Below are 26,209 nucleotides of genomic sequence, written 5' to 3' on the forward strand. Positions count from 1 at the left end.
AGAGTCAATAGTAGAGTAGGTAAAGCCAAGAAGCAAACCATCTATTTGGAATATAAGGAAGCAAAAAACACCCAATCAAAATAGCAAAAAGAAAAAAGAATCCAAAAAAATGAGGACAGTGTAAGGAGCCTCTGGGTCAACTTCAAGCGTGCCAACATTTGCATCTTGGGGGTACCAGAAGGAGAAGGGAGAGAACAAGAAATTGAAAACCTATTTGAAGCAATAATGGCAGAAAACGTCCCTAACTTGGTGAAGGAAACAGACATACAAGTCCAGGAAGCAGAGAGTGTCACAAACAAGATGAACCCCAAGAGGCCCACACCAAGACACATCATCATCAAAATGCAAAAGGTTCAAGACCAACAAAGAATCTTAAAAGCAGCAAGAGAAAGGCAGTTAGTTACCTATAAAGGATTCCCATAAGACTGTCAGCTGATTTCTCAAAAGAAACTTTGCAGGCCAGAAGGGAGTGGCAAGAAATATTCAGAGTGATGAAAAGCAAGAACCTACAACCAAAATTACTCTATCCTGCAAAGCTGTCATTTAGAATCAATGGCCATATAAAGAGTTTCCCAGACAAGAAAAAGTTAAAGGAGTCCATCACCACCAAACCTTCATATTATATGAAATGATGAAGGGTGTTTTTGAAGAAAAAGATAAAATATATGAACAAACAAAATGGCAATGAACACATGTCTATCGACAATGGAATCTACAAACAAAATGAACAGGCAGAACAGAAACATTCTCATAGATACAGAGAACATTTTGTTGGTTGCCAGATGGGAGGGGGGTTGGGGAAATGGGTGAAAAAGGTGAAGAGATTAAGAAATACAAATTGGTTGCTAGACTGACAACTTCAGAGGGAAGGGGGTTGGGGGGTGGGAAGAAATAAACCAAGAACTTATATGCATAACCAATGGACACAGACAACAGTGTGGGAAAAGGTGGGAGGGGGGTGGGAGTGGGGGGGAGGGGGTCAATGGGGGGAAAAATGAGGAACATCTGTAATACATTCAACAATAAAAATAAAAAAAGAAATATGAAACAAAATCAAAAAAAAGTTGCAGCTGTTTTGCTGACATTCTGAATGCTTCTAATTCAATACAATTTTTTATTTAAAAAATATCAGATTACTCCTTCAATATACAATCACAGGCCAAAAATGAGACAAAACATTTGAAACTGAAAAGTCAGTATTTTCAAGTCACTGATGAAAATTTTATAGGATAATGAGAATGTTTAAAACACTGAGAGATCTATATTAAAAATCTTTTATTACTTACAAAACACAACATGTAGCTTAGAAATATATAACAGAATAAACAGATTAAGAAATTTTACTTATAGCATTAGCATATTACCCAATTTTTATGTAAACAATAACTCTTAATATCTTAGTGCATACATAAAGACACCATTTTAGATTCCAAAAATGATCACTTAATTACAGTCGTACTTAATAAACATTCAGAAAACTAAATGTCTTCTTTTTTGTCATTTATGATTAATAAATAACAGTAAAGCTTAAAGTCTAACTATGGCACGTGAATCACACATTGTGGTTTCTGAGTAAGAGTACTGAATGCTTTATATACAAAAATCAAATTTACCTTTTTTTTCCATACAAGATTTAGAACAGTTTTTCATTTGTGTTATTTTAAATTTCAGTGTTAAGAAGCAAATGCTTACTTAAAATGCTTTTGAATGTTTCTGAACCATACATTTTGGTTGTGTGTGTTTAAACAAAACTCTGTATGAATGTTAGTCTAAGACTAGATAGTTGAGAAAAGAAAGAAAACAGATCTGTAAGGACATGCATTGGAATGTGCATGGTTTGGCTGGAAAGCTCACAATCAGGTACAAACTGCAGCACAATAATAGCTGTAAAGTTAATTAAGTCAATCTAACAGCACCAGAAACAGAACATTTTCATTTGTTGTATTTTAATCATGAAATTTTGGATAAGAGACAAAATTCATATACTACACTTGTTTGGTTCTTGGTGCTAAATTCATTTTGTTGTTGTTGTTGTTAATCCGTACCCGAGGATATTTTTTCATTGATTTTTAGTTTTTTATTTTTTTAATCCTCACCTGAGGATATTTTCCATTTATCCAGATAGAGTGGGAGGGAGGAGAGAGGGAGAGAGAGAGAGAGAGACACATCGATGTGAGAGAGACACGTCAATTGGCTGCCTCCCGCACGACCCCGACCAGGGGCAGGGATGAACCTTAACCAAGTAATGTGTACTTGGCCAGAATCGAACCTACGACTCTTTCTTCCATGGGAAGATGTTTAACCAATGCACCAAACCGGCCAGGGCTCCACTGATCTTTATATAGAATAGAAAGGAAGGAAGGAGGGAGAGAGACAGAGAGACAGAGAGAAACATCGATGTGAGAATGACACATGGATTGGCTATCTCCTGCAGGACCCCTACTGGGAGGAGGATTGAACCTGCAACCCAGGTACCTGCCCTTGCCCAGGAATCAAACCTGTGACCTTCAGTCCTCAGTCCGATGCTATAACCGCTGAGCCAAACCGGCCAGGGTCTAAACTCATTTTTAATTGTTCATTTACAAATTTCTGAATTTCAGATTTTTGTAAAGGAAGCAAAAGAAACCCCTGGAAACAGTAGCAACCAGTACTACCTATTACAGAATCCAAATAATTTTAATTTCCTTTTTGTGAATAGCTAATATACAGGAATTCAAGCACTTTAGAAATGTTTGTAGAAAACAAAAGAGAAAGAAATGGAGACAGAGACAGCACAGATGGATGGACCAATGACCATGGCAAAGGAAGCCACCAGCCAGCACACACACAGTGTGCCAACCTTTGAAAGCCCTCATCCATGAGCTCTAAATGGGGCATAGGTCCAAAGTCCACATACTAGCTGTATGATCACTTCTGAGTGCAGAGGAAAGCCTGCAACTAGGTAGGAGCTTGAAGAAAAAAAAGAAAAAGCTTGGCCATCCCATCCACTGAGCATGACACTTGAGCTGTAAAGAGACTCTGAACTGGTTAAATGAAACCTATATAGGACTCTGTTTAAAAGGTCATTACAGTCCTGGCTGGTTTGGCTCAGCAGTTACAGCATCAGTCCATGACCCAATGAGTCACTGGTTCGATTCTGGTCAAGGGCATGTACCTTAGTTGCAGTTTGTCCCTGGCTCTGGTCAGGGTCATGTGGAAGGCAGCCAGTTGATGTGTCTCTTTCCCATTGATGTTTCTCTCTCTTCCTCTCTCTCTTTCTCTCTCTCTCTCTCTCTCTCTCGCTCTCTCTCGCTCTCTCTCTCCCTCCCTCCCTCCCCGACTCTATCTGAAGATAAATGAAAAAATATCCTTGGATGGGAATAAAAATAAATAAGTAAATAAAGTAAAAAATAAAAAGGCCATTACAAAAGTTGGAGGGATCACAATACTGGATTACCAGAATATACTACAAAGTCATAGTAATCAAAACAGCCTGGGACAGGCATATAAACCAATGGAACAGAACAGAGAACCCAGAAATCAACCCAAGACATTATGTTCAATTAATATTTGACAAAGGAGGCAAGAGCATACAATGTTCAAGGAACGACATGTCTTCAGTAACAGTGTTGGGAAAATTGGACAGGTACATGCAAGAAAATGAAACTATACCACCAACTTACACCATATACAGGACTAAACTCAAAATAAATGCAAGACTTAAATCTAAGTCATGAAACCACAAACATCCTAGATGAAACCATAGGCAGCAAAATAGATACCTCACCTGGCCGGTGTGGCTCAGTGGTTGAGTGTCCACCCATGCACAAAGAAGTCGCCGGTTTGATTCCCAGTCAGGACACATGCCTAGGCTATGGGCCTGATCCCCAGTGAGGGGCATGCAGGAGGCAGCCAATTGATGTGCTCGCTCATCACTGTTTTTATCTCTCTCTCCCTCTTAAAATCAATAAAGAAAAAAAAGTCTCAGACACCTCACCTAGCAGAACTGTCATTGCCTAGGGCAACAGAAACAAAAGAAAAAATGAATAGATGGCACTAAAGCAAACTAAAAAACTTCTGCACAGCAAAAGAAACCAGCATCAAAGTGAAAAGAGAACCCACTGTTTGGGAGAACATATTTGCCAATGGCACATCTGATAAAGGATTAATTTCTAAAGTATATAAAGTACTTATACAACTCAACAAAAGAAAGACAAAGAATTCAATTAAAAAATGGGCAGAAGCCCAGCTGGTGTGGCTCAGTGGTTGAGCATAGACTCATGCACCAAGAGGTCACTGGTTTGATTCCTGGTCAGGGCACTTGTCCAGGCTATAGGCCCAATCCCCAGTAGGGGGCAGGCAGGAGGCAGGCAATCTATGTTCTCTCTCACAGAAGTTTCTCTCTCTCTCTTCCTCTCCCTTCCTCTCTCTCTAAAATCAATAAGGAGCCCTGGCCGGTTTGGCTCAGCAGTTAGAGCATCAGCCCGCGAACCAGAAAGTTCCAGGTTTGGTTCCCTCTAAGGGCTTGTACCTCAATTGCAGTTTGTCCCGAGCCCTGGTGGGGTCTTGTAGGTGGCAACCACTCAATGTGTCTCTCTCACATCAATGTTTCTTTCTCTCTCTCTCATCCTCCCTTTCTTCCTTCCGCTCTATGTGAAGATAAATGCAAAAATGTCCTCGGGTGAGGATAAAAAAATAAAAATAAATAAAATCAATAAGGAAAGGAAAAAAAAAGGGAGATGCTTAAAAAAAAAAAATGGGCAGAGTACCTGAACAGACACTTCTCCAAAGAGGACATACAAATGAACATGAGCCATGTGAAAAAAATGCTCAACTTCACGAATCATCAGAGAAACGCAAATTAAAACTATAATGAAGTACCACCTCACATCTGCCAACATGACTACTACCTTCAATAAATCAACACACAACAAGTGCTGGCAAGGATATAGAGCAAAGGGAACCCTAGTACACTGCTGGGAATGCAGATTGATGCAGCCACTATGGAAAACAGCATGGAGCTTCCACAAAAAATTAAGAGGTGAACTGCCATTTGGTCCAGTGATCCCACTTCTAGAAAGATAAGCTAAGAGGCTTGAAACACCAATCAGAAAGAATGTTTGCACCCTTAAGTTCACAGCAGCATTATTAACAATAGCTAAGATCTGGAAACAGCTCAACTGCCCATCAGAAGATGAGTGGATGAAAAAGCTGATACATTTACACAGTGGAATACTATGCAGATATAAAAAAAAAAAAAAAGATGGCTCTTTTACTGTTTGAGACAGCTTGGAGAGACCTGGAGAGTATTATGCTAAGCAAAATAAGCCAGTCAGAGAAAGACAAGTATCACATGATTTCACTTATATATGGAATCTAATGAACAAGTTAAATTGAACAAAATAGACCCAGAGACATGGAAGCAAGGAAGAGACTGAGGAATCTCAGAAGGAGAGGGGGGATTAACCAAAGAACTTATATGCATATATGCATAACTAACAGACACAGACAATAGTGCAGTGAAGGACTGGGTGGGGGAGCAGGAGCAGAGTACAGGGGTCAATGAGGGGAAAATAGGAGATATCTATAATATTCTCAACAATAAAGATAATTTTCAAAAAAGGTCATTACAATTATTAGCATTGCTTACCTAAAGCAATCACCAAGAAGGAGGTTTATATTCCTTTGTTTCACTTTCCCCATCATTCCATTTCTTCACTGGTTTTCCTAGAATCTTCCAGTAGGGTCGCAATCCATGCTTAAAAAAACATTTCTATTTTTCTTTTATTTGTATTGGGTCCTTATGGTATCCCAAAATAAAAAATAGTAAGTCCTTGCCCGGCCAGTGTGGCTCAGTGGTTAAGCATCGACCCATGCACCAAGAGGTCGCCAGTTTGATTCCCAGTTAGGGCATGCCCAGGTTGTGGGCCCAATCCCCAGTAGGGGACATGAAGGAAGCAGCCAATCAATGTTCTCTCTCATCGATACTTCTATCTCTCTCTCCCTCTCCTTTCCTTTCTCTCTAAAACCAATAAAGAAAAAATATATTTTTTTAAAAAGTAGTAAGCTGATGAACAAAATAGACCCAGAGAGAGTACAGTTCAGACTAACAAACCTCAGAGGAGGGGGACAGGGAGGATGGATGGGATAAACCAAGATCTTAAGTGTATGTATGTGTAACCAATGGACATAAACAACAATGCTGGGGAGGGCGGGGATTAGAAGGAGGGTGTCTAGGGGGGAAAAGGAGAAACATCTATAACAAAAATAAATTAATAGAAATTGCCTAAAAAAGTAGTAAATCCTCTAGAAGAAACAGAAACACTGAAAAAATGGCGAAATTGCCAGGATTTCTAGGACAGCTATCATTTATGCATGTGCCCTACAAACATAACTAAAGAGTGTTAGCCCCCAAAAAGAACAGGTTTTACACCCATTTAGGGGGCCATGTGTGCTTCAAGGGCATAGGCTGATCAAGGTGGGAAGTCAGTGGCATGTGATTTAGAAATCAGTTCTGTGGTTCTTTCAGACTATAGGACTAACTTTGTAAAACATAACTGTTCCTTCTTTGGCTAATGTTCTTAAGTGGCTTCCTGGCTGTCATAGGCCTGTTAGGTTGCTTCTGTTCCTAGTCACCCTAAATGGGTTCATAAGAGCAACCCATGATCAAAGAATGGCTACAGATCAAGGCAGCAGCACTAAACACCTCCTGAGCATGTGTGTGGGTACAAAAGTGGCAGAAGAAGCAGCACCTTCACGAGAACAGACCACTGTTGTTACTCTGCTGAAATTCACATAAAGGACATTGGCTCATAGAGGCTGCCCATATCATAGTATCATCTTCTGCCAACTCATACTCATTCTCACCTATTTTCTCACACACATCCACACACCCTCATGCACACTCATATACACAAGCTATAAAGATAACCAAAAGTTGATGTTTCACACAAAACATAATATACAGAGTGCTTACCTCTATAAAAGTACTATTAAAATTACCAAATAAGCAACACTTCATGGACTGATTCTAATTCTGAAATAATGAATTTGTCTAACTTTTTTAAATTCCAGAAAGAAAAAAAAGGGAGTCATGTGATTTTTTAAAGAAGAAATTATGCCTTCAATAATAACATTGGAAGAATAATGCAAATATCTGGCTCAATTAAAATAAGCTCCTGTTCTGACTTGAAACACCAAAAAAAAAAGAGAAATGTAGATATATTTTCATATGTATGTAAAGTAAATTCATTATTTTAATGAAGACATAAATATATCTCCGTAAGGATCAATTCAAAACAGGACTCACTAGCCAGCGGGTTTAACACCAGTCCCTCCCCTCACCCAGTCAAGCCAGCAATGCACACTGGTGGCTTCTGGAAAGGAGGACAACTAAGTAGCACATACTCGCCATGGATGAGGATGGACACAGAGAGCAGGGGTCAAGCTCCTCAGAATGTCAGCTCAGACAGTGCCACAGTCAGGATAGGAAGGTACAGCTTTTTTACTGGATTTCTGCCCTTAAGAGTCTATGGTTCTGAGCTTCAGTTACCTTCCAATGCAGATTCTGACTTTCCAATTGTATGTAAAAAATTATAAATCAACCTAGTAAAATCTTTCTTAGAATAAATAAAACATAAACCCACTCCGAGAGAAGTAGCAGGTTAACTCTTGCTAATCACTGTGCCCAAATATGCAGTGTCCAGGAATGGGAAGAACAGGCCAATCAGGGCATGTGGAAAAGTGGAGTGCAATTCAGATAGGGCAAGGTGGCTACTAACTCTAAAAACTGCAATAATGGTCTACAAGGTGGAAAAGCAGAAAAGAAAGTGAAGGTTACCATTGACCTACACAGTCTGTTTTTTCCAGAAGGGGCTCTGGAATTCATTTTCAATGCTCCATGCTTGACTTGAAATGCCTCTCAACACTTTGTTTACAACATTAATATAACATATAGAAACAGTGACTCTATGTTATCTCTGAACATATTTAACTACATTAAATTTTTATAAGCCAACAGCAAAACCTGTATCTCAGATACTAATGTTACCTTGAGGCTCACTATTAACAACTTCCAAATTTCTTTAAAGTAGATTACTTAGAGTTGGATGTGAGGAAATCTTATCAGTAATTTTGGCAGGGTATCTTTTGTATCTTTTGTAATAGCTAATAACTTTTTTGATTACTGTAGACTTTCTATGTGAAATGAAAAGGATTCTGTATTCTTGCCAGACCAATCAAGATGATTTCCAAAATGCTAAAACAGGAACTTTCTATAATAAATAGCCTATCACATATATATCAAATTAGACAATTAGAAAGAAAACAGGTCTTTTTAGTGCCAAAATAGAGATTACAAAAGCCTGCCCATCCTGCAGCACCACACACACACACTTCACCTGCATTTGCTTTCTTTAGTTCCTTATAGAAAAAGCATTGGTCCAGGTGCAGATGCCCAATTCACAAGGAACGCAGAAAACAAAAAAATGACTATATGGTTGGCTGCTGGTAATCCCTGAGGCTGCTTACCATTGGAAGTAGTGCTGGAGGCCACCGCTTTCTCACTGACATCTGTTCGAGCGGAACATTTTACCACAGAATTCTCAACCTTTTTCTTCTCAGTAGTCAGGGAGCTATGGGACTGGGCCTCCATGATGCCTTCTCATTACTTCAGCTCTGTAGTACCAGGAACACCTAAATAACACAACAGCATCATCAACTTCAAATAAGAGTGGGAAAACATCTCACTCAAAAGCTCACTTCACCTGTCCCTTAAGGAGGTGCCTACCTTATTAGCAAATTCAAAATGTGGATGAGCTTTCCCTACTTGTTTTCTTGCAAAAAATGCATCAAAGTTTTCTTAACAAGCCAGTCAAATTCTGTCTGCACTTGCAAAAGTAGAACAGAGGGCAATATCCATAATGTGGGACTTCTCCCAAATTCCTACTGGGCATTTGTTATTAAATTCCTACCGGGCATGTGTTATTAAGCCACATCTACAAATGTCTCTTCAGGTGGCCGACTTTATAGAAAGGGACATTAGAACAACTTTTCAAGCAGGAGAAGGTTTTTAATTAATTAGATGTGTAGCCCAGCTGGTGTGGCTCAGTGGACTGAGTATTGTCCCATGGACTGAGTGGTCCTGGTTTGATTCCTGATCAAGGCACATGCCTGTGGTTGTGGGCTTGATCCCTAGTGGGCGCATGCAGGAAGCAGCAGATGTGCGTGTCTCTCTCACATTGATGTTTCTATCTCTCTCTCCCTTCCTTTCTCTCTAAAAAAATCAATAAAAAAATATTTTTGAAAAATTAATTAGATGTATTAAAGAGTGTGCAACAATTGCTCAAATCCAAGCCCTACTTAAAGTTCTGAATAAAAGGTTAATTCAGATCAAGAAGCCAGTGATTTTTGCTTTCCCTCACTGAGATATCTGAATTACAATATGTCTCTTACTCCTCATTTATTAGGTAAACCATATTCTTTAAGCTTTCTTAAAACATGAGACCACTTTCAACTCATTTTAGTTACATTTTTTAAACAAAGGTAATAAAACAACATGCTTGTGATCCCACAGAAAGTCAAAAGGCTGCCAACAGAAAAGACTGGAACCACTTAAGAAATATTAAAACTCAGCTAAAGGCAAGTTCAGTTAGTCCACCTTTCACTGGCTTCATTCATGTAATAAATCACCCTAACTCATCATTCATCAACTTTCACTCAATTTGGTGTCATGTTCTTTTTGTTCTTGTTAATCCTTACTCAAGGATATTTTCCCACTGATTTTTACAGAGGGAGGGAGGGAGAGAGAAAGAGAGAGAGAGAAACATTGATGTGAGAGAGACACATCAATTGATTGCCTACTACATATATCCTGACTGGGGCCAGGGACTGAACCTGCAATCAAACCCACGACCCTTAGGTGAGAGGGCCAACACTCTAATCACTGAGGGACACCAGCCAGGGTGTCTCATGTTCTTTTTTTACAATCATGATCTACACCTACAAAAAATACAAGAAATGATGACAAGTACCCTCTCTGAAATGTTTTCTTCCGCTATCTAGATTGTAACACTCATGGAGGGCATTTCTTCAGTTGAATCATCTGCTTCTTTTCCACATTTAGCAGAAAACGCTACCATGTTCAATCAAAATTATTAGTGAAATAAAATAAGCAAGTGCTTAACCAACTAAAAGAGTTAAAATACCAGATGAAATATTTTAGTCATCCTTAACTCAGATTTGCAAGGGAACTGCAAATTCTTTATTGTACAAGAAATTTGGAATTCAAGTAACTAGAAAAGTATAAGACCCAGAGGCCACCTAGCACTGTAGCACCAGCTTTTCCACTAACTTTCATTTATTTCCCACGATTATCCAGTGTCATTCATTGTAAAACACACAACTTATCTAAGGATAGCTTTTCTGGAATAAAAAAGAAAAAAAAAAGAAGCACAAAGTTAAATTTACAAATCAACTGTAAGATCCTCTGCAAATTCAGAAACAGTTCTCAAAAAACCCTAACAAGGTACAATAGTATAAATGAACTCAGAATTTCCTTCCCCAGGGCTGCCAACCTGCACAAGTCCAGGGTGAGGACTTGTATTTGGCTACCTGAATAGAGTTGTTCAGTGTCTGTATTCTCATCTATCACATGACAGAATCACACAGTGGGACTTAACCTTGGGGGCAGGGGGTACAGTGCTCTTTAAGAATATATTAAAAGTTACAGATCCTCTCCCTAGAAGAATATCCTTAAACCAGTGGTTCTCAACCTTTCTAAAGCCACAACCCTTTAATACAGTTCCTCATGTGGTGGTGACCCCAAACCATAAAATTATTTTTGTTGCTACTTCATAACTGTAATTTGCTACTGTTATGAATCGCCATCGGAAATAAGTGTTTTCCGATGGTCTTAGGCGATCCCTGTGAAAGGGTCATTCAACCCCCAAAGGGGTCACCACCCCAAGTTGAGAACAGTTGCCTTAAACACAAAAGTGTACACTTAATTACAGAGGGAATATGGACCCTCCAAACTTTTCCATGAATCTGGATAAAAAAAACCCATGAAGAAGAAATTTTTGATGGTCCTTCTAGTTCTACCAAATTCTTTAATATTTAAATTGATTTAAATATCATCTTTAAAGAATGCCACAAGAATAATTCACCCCCTGCCATAGCACTGTTTCTCAGAGTGGTACAAGAGCCACTTGACTCTGTCCTGCCACAATGCTTCTGAAACATTCAGATTGCTGGGTCCAATCCCTGAATCCCTGATATCTTAGAGAGTGGCACCAGGGAACCTGCACTATAACCAGCACTAGTGATTATCAGGCTCACTAAAGCTTGCAGACAACTGCTCTGCACATTTTTGGTCACTGCTATGTACTCAGGGCAATAGGTAACCACTAAAGTCTTGGCTGACTGGATAAACTCATGTATGAGCTGCACCCCAAATGAATTCCAACAGCCTACATGAGCCTAGCCCAACATATATCACAATGATGAACCCTTCATCTGGAATCTTTGCTGAATGTCCATTCCCCCAAGACAGTGAGCTCCATGAGGACAAGCCCTTGGCTGTCTTCCCAGCACCTCATACCCCTAACAATGTATACTGAGTAAATAAACGATCTAGTGATGACCCCATGACCCAGATGGCTCTGCAATGTCTTGAATCTTAAATGCCATAGGTTTAAATACAGATCTTTATATCCCATGCTTCTTTGAAAACTGGCAAATTACATAAAAACTAAAAATATTAACAGGAATATTTAGTTAATCAAAAGACTCCATTCTCAATCATTTTGGATAAATAGGCATTAATTTTTCCCCCTCAAAACACACCGCTTTATTGGTTGAACATGAATGGAGTTTACTAAATTCTAACTGCAAACGAAAGAGCCAATAGAACAGAAAAACCCATGAAGAGATGGGACTTCTTCTCTCTTCCTTAGTAGACAGAGCTAATTAACAGTAGTGAGAAAAGTCTCCGAAGTTCCTTGACAAAGTTGGATTTTGGAGTTGTTGGTTTTTACCTCAAACAAAGGACTTCATATCAACAAAGCAATAAACCCTCCAAATACTCATCACCACAGAGAGGGGCTCATGTGAGGGGAGGTAAAACCCCAGGCACTGACTGAAATTACACTAATTAATGGTCCCAGAGAAGACTCTTTCCTATCTTCCACCCCTTATTTGAAATAGATTTTCAAAAAAATAGGCCGTTAATCACTCAAGAGTCTAACTTCTTCTATTTTGACTTAGTTTTTGGCTCTCATTAGTAACTAACTAACTATTTAACAGTGTGACTTATGTTTGAAACAGGGCTATAAAAATGGCAACTTGCCAAGGCAGACATCTGTTTCCTGTATATCCCTATAAATTATATCAGTTTATTTTACTGATAAAAACACAACTTTGTCCCTGTCAGTTACAAAGGAGAAAGTTTTAACATTCTAGATTCTCACACCTCATCAACACTCTGCACCAAGAGTTAGTGAGCAGAAAAGAGAATCTACTTCTAGCTGTGGTGGCAGTGGTTTTTACACAAAATTACTAAGCCAAGTTGAGAAACTAAGTCCCGAGTTGATATACGAAAGCCTGAGGTATAGAAGTGACCTGTAAAAATTCCTGATGGGATCCTTAAACATACATAATTGGGGAAATAGCCCACAGTACTACTTTTAAAACCTGGAATTTCCTAAACAATAAAGTACAATTTATTTAGAACATAATGATCAAGGAAAACATTTCAGTTCTGCTTCACTTCAAAGATTTTTCTCTGAGGAAAACCAAGTGTTTTAGATGTGAATGAAATAAGACCTTTTCCCGACAGCCATGTTTCCTTTTCTTACAACTCCACAGTTCTTCAATCCCTTTCACCAGTGAAACATTATGTGCAAGATTTGCTGGCATGTCCCTTGGCTTTTTATGCTGATGAAAAAAAACAAACAAAAAAAGAAAATGTAGCTAATGGGTAAGTCCCAGCAGCTAGAGTATTAAAAAAGACAAAAAACCTGCAACCAAGGCAAACTGTGCTAATAGTTTGCAGGCTAAAGCCTTGAGTCTCATAAGCAAATGGAGGGGTAAAGATTCCTTCCTGAAAACAGTCCTAGCTTTCCCCACTCAAGGTTCCTGAACCTTTTGTAATTTCCTGAAGGCCTAAACCCTGGGCACAATGAATTCCAAAGCCTATTTTAAATCCAATCCCTTTCCTAGTAGCAACCGGCCTGCAGGTGCGTCTGTCTAAATTATAAATCCGAACTTGTTTCACCCTCCTGCAAAATAAGGTATCTAAAGTGATCTGGTGCCACTGACCAATATTTACCAAATTAGAGAATTCTTGTGGAGAACCTTTCACACAAAATGTCTAAGATGGAAGGTGGAGTTGCCACTAGGGCAGCAAAGGGAAGAAAAGAAGGGGGGAGGGGGGCCATCCCACACACAAAAAATTTTTTATCTTTGCAATTAAGTCCATTGGAATCATGTTTTTTCTTAGGCTGTAGGGCCGGGAAATTTTGTCTGGGCGCTGGCCTTTAGTGTCCACGCCCTGCTCCCCGCACGTGCTGTGTCCCTCAGAGGATTTCAGAGTTCAGTCTTCACATCCTGACCACTTCCCCACCACAGCGGCCTGCCCTCCCGGTTTTGCACTCGTGGTCCAGGCTGGGCATCCCGTCCTGAGGCTCCGCGCCGCCACGTCTCTGCTCCTTTCAGGGCCCTGGGCAGGCACCGGCGGCGGCAGCTTAGGCCCCGCGCCCCAGCGAACACAGGTCTGACTCCTCCAAAACCGCTGGGTGTCGGGGCGGAGGCGCAGGGGCTCTTTCAGCCGGTTCCCGCCCGCATTTCCGCAGTGGTCTTCCCAAAGGTGCGAATTGGGCAGAACAATCAGAATCCCGCAGAGCCAATGGGGCCAAGGAAGCTCTCATCACTTTCATCACGCTAGTCGTCTCTTCCATTGGAATATCCTAATTAGGACCGGGCAGCATTTCCAGCAGACAGTTATCCAAGGCAGCCCTGTTTTCATTCTCACAGCTGTTTTACCACCTGAATATAGATGTGCAACTTTCCAGATATTTTGCAATACAACACCCTGTGTGTTGCACTACAATAAAACATTGTGAAAACTTTAAGTCTTCCGGAAACCAACCGGTGTGTGATTCACTCACTAAACTTGTAACTCACTGTCCATTAACCTGGCTCCCAAATACTGTTTCTTCATTAGCTGCCTTAAATAGAAGCAGGTGTTGTGAATGGGTAAGGCACAGACAGACACATCTCATTGCCTCTCAGGGAGGGAGACCTTCAGTGCAGTTCCAAAGTTCAACCTTAATCATGAGGCTTTTGGTAGTAAATAGAGAGCATGAAAAAAATTTTCTGGAAATGTACAGAAATCAGCCTTTCCACTTGCAGGTCACAGCAGTGAAAACTGGGATCCACATAGCAGCAGTATTCCTTATCCTGCTTAAAAATTTTAAGAGAAAGCACCAGTACTGAAACCAACATTTAAAACAATGTTTGAACTGTATAAAATGACTTTCTAATCTAAGGTGAAATAAAAGAGTATTGCATCCTTTGTGAACAGCAGACTACTTAATTTACTTCCTGAATCCAGTTAGTTTATTTTTAAATTGCTTGAACTTGGGCAAAAACTGTTTGATTTTTTTTTTCTTAATGTTTTTAAAGATTTAAAACAACTAAGTTAAAAGCCTGATTAATAGTAATCTGATCAGTTTCTGATAGGTTAAAACAGCTACTGCTAGTGAGGGATCAGAAAGAGAAGGCATTCCAGTAGGCAGAGCAGAGCTTTTAACAGAACAGCACAGTGATTAAGCCTTAAGTAAGAGATTACTTCTTGCAATTTAGGGTACTGTTGCTCAAGTGTAATAAGGCCTTCCTTGAAAGAAATTACATTTACTTACACCTGCCTGTATGTTTATAATGTGAATGAGCTCCCTAATATATTAATGTTTTAAAAATCCAGAAGACACCAACCTGTGAACGAATTTGAGGGACCTCCACTGAATCACTGAAGAATAACATTTCTCTCATACTTTATTACTACAGATTAGCTGCTAGTTCAAGACACTGCTCTTGGAGAAACCATTTAGGTAAATTTTCTTTTAGATAGTTATATCTTCCTATAGCATTAAAACTCAGTTCTTAACCAAAAAAAATCCTTTAGGAAGATATATATATATATATATATATATATATATATATATTCTCAAAAAGTACAAACCTAATGCTGATTTTAACTTTTGATCAATTCTGAAAGTGAAAACTAGTCTGAGTTTCAATGAACAAAATTTAGGGAACTTAAAACATTTCAGTGGATTTCATACAATCACGCATTATAATTAATCTTTTATAGGTATCTAGTGTGCTTGATGTTTCCTTTTGATTAAAATATACTTCTAAACTTAAAATCAATTAGATATGCCTAACATCTGTGACATACCAACAGCTCCTAAGATTTCTAAGGAGAAATCTTCCCTATCTGCATTGCCTCTTTTCTGCAAGAAAAGAAGCTCAACATCATAAGTTCTTAATGAAATCGTCATGAATTTTTAACTATAATTTTTTAATGTATGATTATTTTCCTTTACATATAATTTTTTTTCCCCATAATCAGGAAAGCAAATAAGAAAGCCACTATCTCTTCAAGTTGCCATAAGTGGTCTTTGGTAGCCTAGGTAGTTTCCCAAATCTGTTGCCTTTTGTTTTCAATCTTTCTTACATTTCTGAAGCTTCTAATCTCTGATAAACAGTATTCATGATCAATACCCAAATAGAATTACTTGAAGGGAAAATAATTACCTAGCTAAGGATTAAGTAAATTTGGTTTTAGTAAATTAACTACATCAAAACTTTTAAGAAACCCATATATTGAACTTCAACCACTAAAAAGTTTATTTGATGTGAAGTTATCATTGTTATTACAACTAAAATCACAAATTACATTTTGTATGCCAGTTTTAATTTTCTGATATGTGTAATTTAAAAAGATCATCAGCTACTCTCACTCTGCTGCCAGTAGTACTTTATGAGAAACATTTGAAGGGAGTATAAGGTCTCTACTTAATAGTTGTTAACATTTCTGAGTTTTGCTAAACTATAAAACACCAGTCCAGTGTATTTGGTTAGGCTTAGCAAGAAGTATCATACACAGCAGATGCCATTAACGAATGAGCAATAATCTGGAGCAAGTTGGCATACCCACTTTCTTAGATTTTGCTGGAGACAGACAATCTTCAGACAGAAAATTATATCTATGTCAATCTATAAAACAACTAAGCTCATGAAAACTGTGTTTCCTTTACACACACAAAATCACAAAAACATCATGAATGATTAAAGGTGATCCTTGTCTCATTTCACTGAGGGTTACAGGAATTAAAAGTTTTCACACATTTTCAGAAGGGAACACACAAACACATACACACACACACACAACTAAATTTACAAATTATTCATATACAATTTCCATAACTTTTGGTTCCTAGAATCATGTGTGTCTTTACACTCAAGCTTAAGGGAGGAGAGTGCATGTTCTATGAATAGTAATTTACTTTTAAATAATCATAAATATTACATCAATACCTGCTGGGTGCTAAAATCAACTAAAGATATCCCAAAGATATTAATATATTATTTTGTGAAGTACTGTTCATCACATTTTATCCTCTCAATTTTTAAACTTGTTATTCTTGAACCTTAGTTACAATTTAAAAAGCAATTTTTTTCAAAATTTAAGAATTTTAAATTAAGGCTTATTCAGTGAAAAATTATTTCTGTTCCACTAAGCCTATAAATTTTGTTTATTCAAAGACAGAATTCTTCACCTATCTTTTTTTCACCCCTCCCCCAATCCTGCACAAATAATGCCAATGTAATCTATGCCAAACTGCACAACCTCCCAATGAAACACTCTGGCATGCAATTTCATTTGAATGGCCACAGATCAAACAGCAGACGTTGTCCTAAAGTGGCATGGCCTGGTCCACATTTCTGGCCACTCCATTCAGACTTCCATGTATCTTAGTTCATTAAGGCTTCATTCTTAAGCTGCTGGCTGAGGCTTCTCTGCACACAGATAACTCTCTCTCTCTCTCTCTCTCTCTCTCTCTTTCTCTCTCTTTTAAACATATAACTCTCTTGAGACTAAATTATTCTTTTAAAAAATATGACAAAATAAAATCAGTAATAGGGTTAACTACCTCATTCTTTCACTGCTGAAATTTGAAAGTTATCGTTCATCTAAATTGTGAATTTTCTATCTCTTTTTATAAAAATGAATGGTTTATCATGTAAAACACTCTGAAATAGTGTTAGGTGTTTTATGTAATCTTAAAAAAAAAGTCAAAGTAGCCAATGCTAAAAATTTCCACATGAGAATAAGCAAATAAAATGTAATACTGCATTCTGAAGGTATTCCAATAAACAGATTTAAGTAAAATTACACTTATCTCCTATTATTTAATTTAATTTTGTGGCATAAAAATTACTCAAATATACAAATGCTTATCTTTAAAACATACTCTTCTCCCTCCCACACATACACTCATACTCTCTCTCTCTCTCTCACACACACACACACACACACACACACCCCTCAAAAAAAGAAAAGAACCACTAGCTGTTTCAGGCCAGCAATCAATCCAATTTACTACAGGTACAATTTATATGTACTGTGCATGCCACGACAAAACCACAGTGTGATGCCAACAGGGCCCTTAAGAAAGTTTTCCCCTAAATCTCTGGAAAGGAGCTTTAAAAGAAAGCAAGGATTACAGTCAGCTAGAAGGTAGGGAGGGGACTTACCTCAAACCCAGCCAAGCGGAAATCAGAGCAGTAATTCTACAAGTCAACAGAGTACACTTTCAAAGCTATAATGGTGTGAAGAAGTGCTGGGCAGCATGGCCTGAAGGCAGCACTAATACACTGATGACTAATGGCTGGGCTGGAGCAGACAATGAATTTGGAGATTGAAAACTAACAGAAACCATGCAGTACTTTGACAAATGGGCTTTCACAATTTCATTCATTGAATAACCTTTAAGCATAAAATTGGCTCCAGTTCTCTTAGGAATTACATGACATGTTGTTGGACGATGATGTAAGTATTTTCTTTTTTTTAATTATGACTCTTATGCAAAATGCAAAAACACCATATATGAGGACACAACTATAGGTACTACAGATGAAGATGTGGAGCTTAATAATATTGCCTTTCAGGAAGTGCTGAAATGTTCCAATGCCACCTTATTAACTATGTAATGGCTTGTTCATTTACTTTCTTTAAAAGGCCACAGATTTTCTGGGACATTTTGTCTGATTGAAATATACACACAGAACAAAAATACTTTCACATTAAAAAAATAATACTTAAAAGTGATTATGAGTAGCTAAAAAATGTGGCACTAAAATATGGTGCATTTATAATTATAAGTGGAAAAAGTCTAATTTTACGGGGCTAGGAAAAAGAAAGCACCTAAGACAACAGCAGTGCCATGTAACGTTTGCAATAAAATGCATTTATAAACATATCTAACATCTAATTTCTTTCAAACAGCTCTCCTCCCTCATCCCCGAGTAACTAGCCCTTCAATTTAAAATAATAATTTCAGCAATTTTTAAAGAAGGAATGAAATATCTCAAGTGTCTCTAAATTAACAAATACCACTTACTCCAGACAGCATTGCCTTTAGCAGCTCCTAAAAACTTAAGAAACGGATCTTAAAACAGGAAGCTTAGTGAGCTCATAAAACTGTTGTTGGAGCCAGGAACACATAGCATATTTAATCTGCAAACTGTGAGAGTCTACAATGATTTCAGCAAGATCTGAGGCATGCCCTTAAGGTTTGCTGGGATCTGGGATTAGGGGGTTGATAAGAACCACTACTGCCCATGGACATGTTTTTCTTCTGCAGTTAAACACAAATGCATAGAGACATTTGACTGCTGCTTGGCATTACTGCTCAAGTTATATAAAAGCTTGCAGCTCCTTTTGCTGTCAATATATCAAAGTTTAAAAAAAAATCATCAAAGTGTGAAATTTCATTTAAAGTCTTCGCCGGTCTACAGCTCTATTTCACAGGCGCATCAAATAAAAGTAAAGATGAAAAAACACATTGAAAGTACTTGAAAAAGTTTGCAGCAGTGCCCCTGCCCTGTTGTTGTTTATTCTGTCTCCCTCTCTTTGAAACTAGAACAAATCAATTTTCATCTAGAAAAATGACAACATGAAGTGTAGGGCAGCAACTTCTACTAGACTTTAATTAAAAGACAACCTGAAGGGAATCTTTTGCTTAACAAATTAAATACACACAGATTTCCTCTATATCATTTCAGCATTTTAATTGCCTCTCATATATAAGTTGGCAGAAAATTTCTTGACTCTTCCAAAACAAATCAGAGTGACTACAGAATATGAATGCCAGCAAAACTAAAACCTCCTTCAAAGAATTCTTTAGCTGGGGATTTACAACAATTGCATAAAGAAGAAAAGTCTGACATTAAAGATAATCTACTATAGTCTAAAAGAATTAACATTCCATTACTAAGGTTTTCTTGAGGATTTCATGACTCATTGATTCACTTTTCCTTCAAGACTGTTTTTTCCTAGTTTATTACTGTCCATATAAGTGAGTGCAGGGAAAAATGATCATTAAATTGTTTCCTTTCATAAACTCCCAAACCCTATCCTCAAAAAAGGGGGGAGGAGGATCTTAGTCAGTAGGGATACCTTACACAGAACGAAGATCTTAAACCTTTACAGCATGCAGATAATTAAGAAAACTGGCCTAGAAACAAAGAAAGTTACATTTTTTGGCTTGGGCATCAAATTTATAAATTAATGACCCTTTCATTAAGTAAGTAATGAAATAACAGAGCCATTTTTCATCAGTACTCATTCTCTCATTTCTATGTATAGTTCTTTGCAAACCAGAACTAAAATTAAATGTATTTATACCAGGGTTCAATGAAAGATAAAAACATGTTAAAGGTACTGGGAATCGGTAGGTATCCAAGTTGGCCCTACTAACCTATTAATAATAATATACCTATACCTTTTAAAGTGCTTCACAAGACACCTCTCACATTCATCCAACTCATTAAGGAATCTTAAGCCAAAGCTTTCCTAGCTAGGCTGACTTTAAGAATTATATACCTTGAAAGGATTTCCCCTTAGGCAGGGAGTTAATTAAATAGCTTTTAGTATAATATAAATTCTCTTCTCTCTATAGGTATGCTGTTACACCTAATTTATATATTATTTCATGTTTGTTTTAGATATGACTATAGCCTAACTGGCCAAAATGTTTGTGTACCAGGTTGTTAAAACCAATATTTTCTAATATAAACAAATTATTTTGATATTTCACACAGTTTACATTAATCCAATCACCACTGCCTTAACATATTCCCACAACTGAAATACAGTTATGCTTTAGAAAAAAATGAAGAGATTTTAAGGTTATTTCACTACTTTAAAACATAGCATTTTTCTCTTTCAAAATAATCTTGACATGTGTAATTAAGAAACTGTCAGATTATTATTAATTTTTAATTTAAAACCTAAATGAAATAATTACAAGAATCAATCAATAAGGCACCTATTCAAATTAAAGAGCAATTACATAAGTACTCAAAATTAATACTTTAGGCCAATTCTTGAAGATTTCGATCTATATTACACTAAGACATCAAACAACACAATAAGCATAGCATGGGAAGGATGAATAGTTCCTGCCTTAAATAGATTGAAACAAAATCATTTCAGTTGGCCAAGGAAGAGTCCCCCACCCCCACAAGCCATGCATTACCCACTCAAGCTTCAATTCTTTTTAAACGTTAATTTTTTTCCAGCAGACACATATTTCAGGGATCTAAAAAATCGCCTCATCCAAATTCCGTACAAAATCACATGTGGGGGAAAAGCCTAATTATTGTGAATTTCCAGCAAAGTGTTCTGAAAAAACGAATTGGGAAGGAGGAGAAAAGGAAAATGAAAGCAGAAGGTGTTTTTTAGAACTATTAATAGTGGTTGGGCTAATGGCACCGCCTTTGCACAGTGGCCATCTCTGAAAGAGACCAAAGTTTTGCCACCACAAAACATGCCTTTTGGGACATTGATTTTTAAGTTGGTTATTAAGAAATGAAATGTTCAGAAAAAAACCTTTGGCTCTCCCACTTGCCTGCCTAAAGGAATTCAGACAGGAAAAACCTGCTTAAAGGATGGGAGCATCATCATAACATCATAATATAAATGAAATGTGGCAGACAGAGAAATACAGCAAAGCCTATTTTCTGGATATTCCTCTATGTCCAATCATTTCTGGGTGGCTAAGCAAGAATTTGTTTACCACATGTTTGCTCTTTCTCATCTACCTGTAAATTGCCTGCTTTCCCTTTGAAACCTCAGTCTCCTGCCTCCCCCTCTCCTTTGTCCAGAATGGCATATAAGCTTCAACTGCCCAGTGCCTCCTTGGGTCTCATATCTTATGGCACCCCTGTGTTAATAAATTTGGACATTTTCTCCTTTAATTTGTCTCATTAATTTGATCATTAGCTCAGCAAGAAGAACTTAGAAGGTGGAAGGAAAAATCATTTTTTGTCCCCAAACCTCTGACTAAAGGGCTCTTTTACTTGAAGATGCGGACAGTCCATCATTTCAAAACTGAAATGGCAGCTGGAAAATGTGGAACAGCTGGCAAAGAGCTGGGAGAAAATGTTTTACATAAATACATGCACATATAAACTGGCGGAGGGCCATGAGCACTGTACCCTGGGCCAGAATCTATTGGGCAATGCACAAACTGGGAGATGAGAAGTTGGGAGGCAGGAGGACTGTAAGGAGGATGCCTCCTTAAGCTTCTTTCTACAAGGGGTCATCAAGGGAAGCCTGGGTCCAGCCTCTCTAAAAGCCCAGCCTCTCTAGGGCATCTCCTGAAGCAGGTGCAATCAGGGGCAGGGTCATAAAGTTTAGGGAAGGATGAAAGGCCAGAGTGTGCACTTGGCAATTTGCCTAAAAGTTGCTTCACAAAGTCTCCAAGTTTGGGGTAAATATTTATTCCCTCTTCACCTCCTTCCGCCTATTTTCCCTCCTGACTCAAGAAAGTAACCGTCCCCTTCAGAGTGGTTCATACACAACACTGTGAAAATGGGCCTCTTAAGTGGTTATGGCAGGGGTCAGGGTTACTTACACCCCGCATTCATACCCTGCAGCTTCTAAACGCTTGTATTTGTTTTCTTTCCGTGTGTGTGTGTGTGTGTGTGTGTGTGTGTGTGTGTGTTGTCCCTGAAAAGGAAAAGATATGAAAGAATCCCAAATCACATACAGATGGTACAACTTTCACTTTTCCTCTGTTACAACGAAGTTGCGCCTCTCCCAAGAGTCACCGCTCCCCCGCCCTCAGAAAGGAGGCTCAGGCTGGAGGAAGCCCCGCAGCCTCAAGCCCCACGCGGACCCTCCAGCCGCCCGTCACGCACCAAGGGGGACGAAACCGAGCGCAGTCGGGCGCCCGAGCTTTGGGGTCTAACGTAGTTCCTTTTCACCCTTTAAGTGGGGAGTGGAGGTGAGGTGCGCCATCGCAGCTGCTGTAAACTTAGTCCCCCTCTGGGATGTGCAATTCTCCAGTCCGTCTCCGGATGGCTAAGGGGTCAGACACTTGGAAAGGGAGCTTCAAGGAGAAGGAAGCGAATGAAATCCTTGCTCAGACGCCTTACCCGTTGCTCTCTAAAGCTGGGCGCCTTTGACAGCCATTTTCACTTTCTCCCGTCCCGCCTATTGGAGACCCCTCTGGACCTGGAAGCGCCGGAGCGGCCGCAGAAGCTGACTACCCCGTGCGGGGCCCGCGAAACAAAGAACTTCGGGCGGGACGTACCTGCAGCGGCGGCGGCTGTCAAGTCCCCTAACTTCCCTTAGACCGGTGTCCGGACGCTGGCAGGAGGCTCCAGGCTACGCGAGGCGCGAGGCGCGAGCCGCTGGACTACAGCTTGTGGCGCGGGCGGCCGCGGGGAGGGTAAGTCAGGGCGGTGAATGTGCACGACCGCGAGTGTGCGAGCGCGCCAGTGGAGCTGCCCCTGCCCACTCCCTCCCGTTCGTGCAGCTCAGGCATCGGTTTCAGGGATCGTGTAATCCGATCCCTTCTGACTCACAGGCCCTGAGTGACAGTTCTGATTTGGTTAACCCAAGAGAAAGAAGGAAAGAAAGAAAGGAAGAAAGCTCCCGCCGTATGCCTCTCCTGGCATTCAAACGACTTTCTTAAAGAAGGTCCCATCCCGTCCAGGAGACCAGTGCGGGGGAACGAGCCCTCCGCCCCAGCCCAGCACAGCCCGCGCTACTCACGCGGTGGAAAAGTTGTCCTGCGGTTCTGCGCGCCCCTCCCTCCAGTTCCCTCCTTCCCTCCTCTCTTCTTCCTCCTCCTCCAGCCCGTGCTCCTCCTCCCCCAAGTTTTAACAGATGTTGCGGGACTCTCCCCTCACCCTCTCACTCCCTTTTCCTCCGCCCATGCCCCCGCCCCGTCCCTTTTCCTTCTGCCACAATCCTGCGCGGTGCAGACGCGCGGAGCAGCTGGACGCCTGCCGCCGAAGGGGGCGAAGTTGCGAAAACTTGAGAGTGCAGCTCACCTTACTTTTGCTTTCTCACTCCTTCTAGGCCGTGCCCAGTCCCCGCGTTCTGTGCGGGTTCCTACTGTGATGCGGACGGTGCTGGCGAGGAGGCTGCGCGGGTCGGGGACTAGAGGGGAAGCCTGGACGCCCCGAGCCACGCGCGCGCTCCCTTCCCCCTTTCTCCTCCTCCGTCTCCTCTGCCTCTCTGCGATCCTCACATAGACACATTCATGCCAGCTCCTCCTCTTCCCCCTCCTTGACCCCGAGCCCGCTCAGCGCGCGGAGGCCCCACCCACCCGGCGAGGGGAAGGGGGCCCGGGCTTAAGGTCACGCTGGCCCTCCCCGCCTTTGCTGGCGGCACCACCGGGACGCCCTCGCCTGCCTCCACCTCAGCGCCCCGCGCGGGACTGCGTCCTGCCTGCTCCCTTTGCCTCACATCCTGCCTTTCCGCCCCCTTTCTCTAGCTCACAGTTTGTGTCCCCTTTATTCTTTTAAAGCCTCTCTCAGCATACCCCCAGTGGCTCCCTCTTTACTTTTACATTTTCCCAGGCCTACCCTGAACCTCTCTCTCATCACCAGAGGATGCTTTTGGAAGCTCTGGGTTTTCCTTTCCTTTCCGACTCATCTGCCCTGGGGACCAAAATCTGGGAAGTGGGAACTCCCACTACACAGCCTGCTGTCCCCATAGGCCACTTTATAAAGGACTCAAAAACAAAGACCCCTGGTTTGGAGCCTGGACTCCAACGTGGTGCTTTTCTGAGGGCTAAAAAGTTTCTCCGTCCCTGATTTATTTTCAGTGGTCCATACTAGTAAAAATTATTTTCCTCCTTCCTCAACCAGCCAGCCCACATTTATCTGTTCTCTTTCAATGTACCCAACCTGGACCTGGACATTTAAAAAGGAGTTTCCATAGCGGGTAGGGAGAGGAGAGGGGGACAAAGGAAGAAAAGGAAAGGAAATAAAACTCCTGTGGCATTCCAAAATCTATTCTGGAGTAAACTGAGTGTTTACCCACCTGCCCTCCTACCCCTCAGCAGTGCTTGGGAGCTCAGAGGGCATTTGTGTTGACTGGCTGAGCTTGACTGAAGGAAGAGAGTGGGTGGCTGAAACATTAGCTATTATGATTTGGAGAACATTTTGAGATTCAAATGGTTAATTGGAGAATTTTTTAACAGAATTGATGGTATTCACTATTTGTTTCCTGGGACTTGTTGCTTATCTGAAAGCAGACTCAGACTTAAAGCTTTTAAGGTAGAAGTGGTGGAGGTAAAGTAGGCCTGAAAGGCCTTTTTAGGTATTTATTTATAAATTCCACTCTACCTCACCCTTCTTGAAAGAAGGAAGGGAAGGGAAGGGAGGGGAGGAGAACCTACAACTTACTCAAGGAGGGGAGAGGAGGGGAGGGGAACCTACAACTTACTCAAGGGTCTCTGGATAAGGGGTGGTGGTCCCAGGTTCTCATCACTAACTGGCCTCAGGCCCTGTGAAGGTGCATATCTCCCAGGATTTATGTGGATTTCCAATGAGATAATGCATGTGAAAGTGTAAAGGGACACAAATGTGTAAAAATTGTTATTATACTTTTGCCGTTGCAGAGAATTAAAAGCCACTATTTCCCACATTAACTCCTCTAACATCAGCCACACATTTTTGTATTCAAGTACTGCTTCTGCCTCAGTCACATGAATGCAAATAATACATCCTGATAGCATCCTCTGTTTACCCAATGCAGAAAGTAAATAAAAAGAAAGACAGCCAATAAATCAACAACTTGAGTAAACTAGATATTTTTACTTTTACTTTAAAAAATCTAGGAGATTTTGGGTTATGAAGATATTGATTCTCAGTTTTAAAAAGAGAAAAATAAAAAACAGTTTATCTGTCCACTTACACCCATCAGAATAGCTAAAAACAAAAGAGGGGAATAATGCTAGTCTCTTGTGTGTCCCTATTTCCTCACCTTAGATTACTGGCAGAAACTAACAGCTCTTTGCTTTAGTGGTAAACATATACATAAATGGGCACATTTTGCAGAAGTGCTAAAAGGAAAAAAAACATGGTTTGCCTTAGCGTGAGTTAAATAGTACCAATCCTTTTTAATACAAGAACTCTTTTTCCCAATGAAATCTTATGTTGAATCCCAAAACATAAAAGAGAGCTACTCTGGTTGTAGCTGGAGTGGGATCTCAGAGCCCAGCACCCCCAGCCTTTCTCTTGCCACCCATCCCCTTTTCTGCAGTGCCTCCTGAGATATCTCTAAAAATTCCAAAGGCACCCTGAAACTCAATATTGGAGCCTCTCTTGTAATTATAAAGGGCACTTACAGACTTGCAGGGCTCTGAGATTGCCCTTCCTCCATGTGTAAAATTCCACCATTATAGATTCATTTATTGCCATTTCTCATCAGTTCTCTTTTCAAATGCAAATCTCCTAGGAAATTTTAATATAGTGAATTCTCAAAATGATTAAGCTTATAAGACAGAGTTGTTTTTTGGCAACAAATTGAATGAAGTAGGAGACATGAAGATATTTGTATTAGTTTTCTAAGGTTGACACAAACTGGGTGGCTTAAAACAACAGAAATCTGTTGTCTCACAGTTATGGAGGCTAGGTGACC

General features: G+C 40.0%; 1 protein-coding gene across 1 annotated transcript in view; it reads right to left on the bottom strand.

The window, feature by feature from the left end:
* The window catches only part of GLI3 (GLI family zinc finger 3), a 337,975-nt gene extending 329,318 nt beyond the window's left edge, over positions 1 to 8,657 (bottom strand). Inside the window, exon 1 of the mRNA XM_036246666.1 lies at positions 8,509 to 8,657. Coding sequence (XP_036102559.1) covers positions 8,509 to 8,632 — 124 coding nt within the window. The 5' untranslated portion in view covers positions 8,633 to 8,657. The remainder of the gene's footprint in view (positions 1 to 8,508) is intronic.
* Positions 8,658 to 26,209: the final 17,552 nt, after the last annotated feature.

This window comes from Molossus molossus, unplaced genomic scaffold, assembly GCF_014108415.1.
Source record: "Molossus molossus isolate mMolMol1 unplaced genomic scaffold, mMolMol1.p scaffold_m16_p_7, whole genome shotgun sequence".
Taxonomy (NCBI): Eukaryota; Metazoa; Chordata; class Mammalia; order Chiroptera; family Molossidae; genus Molossus; species Molossus molossus.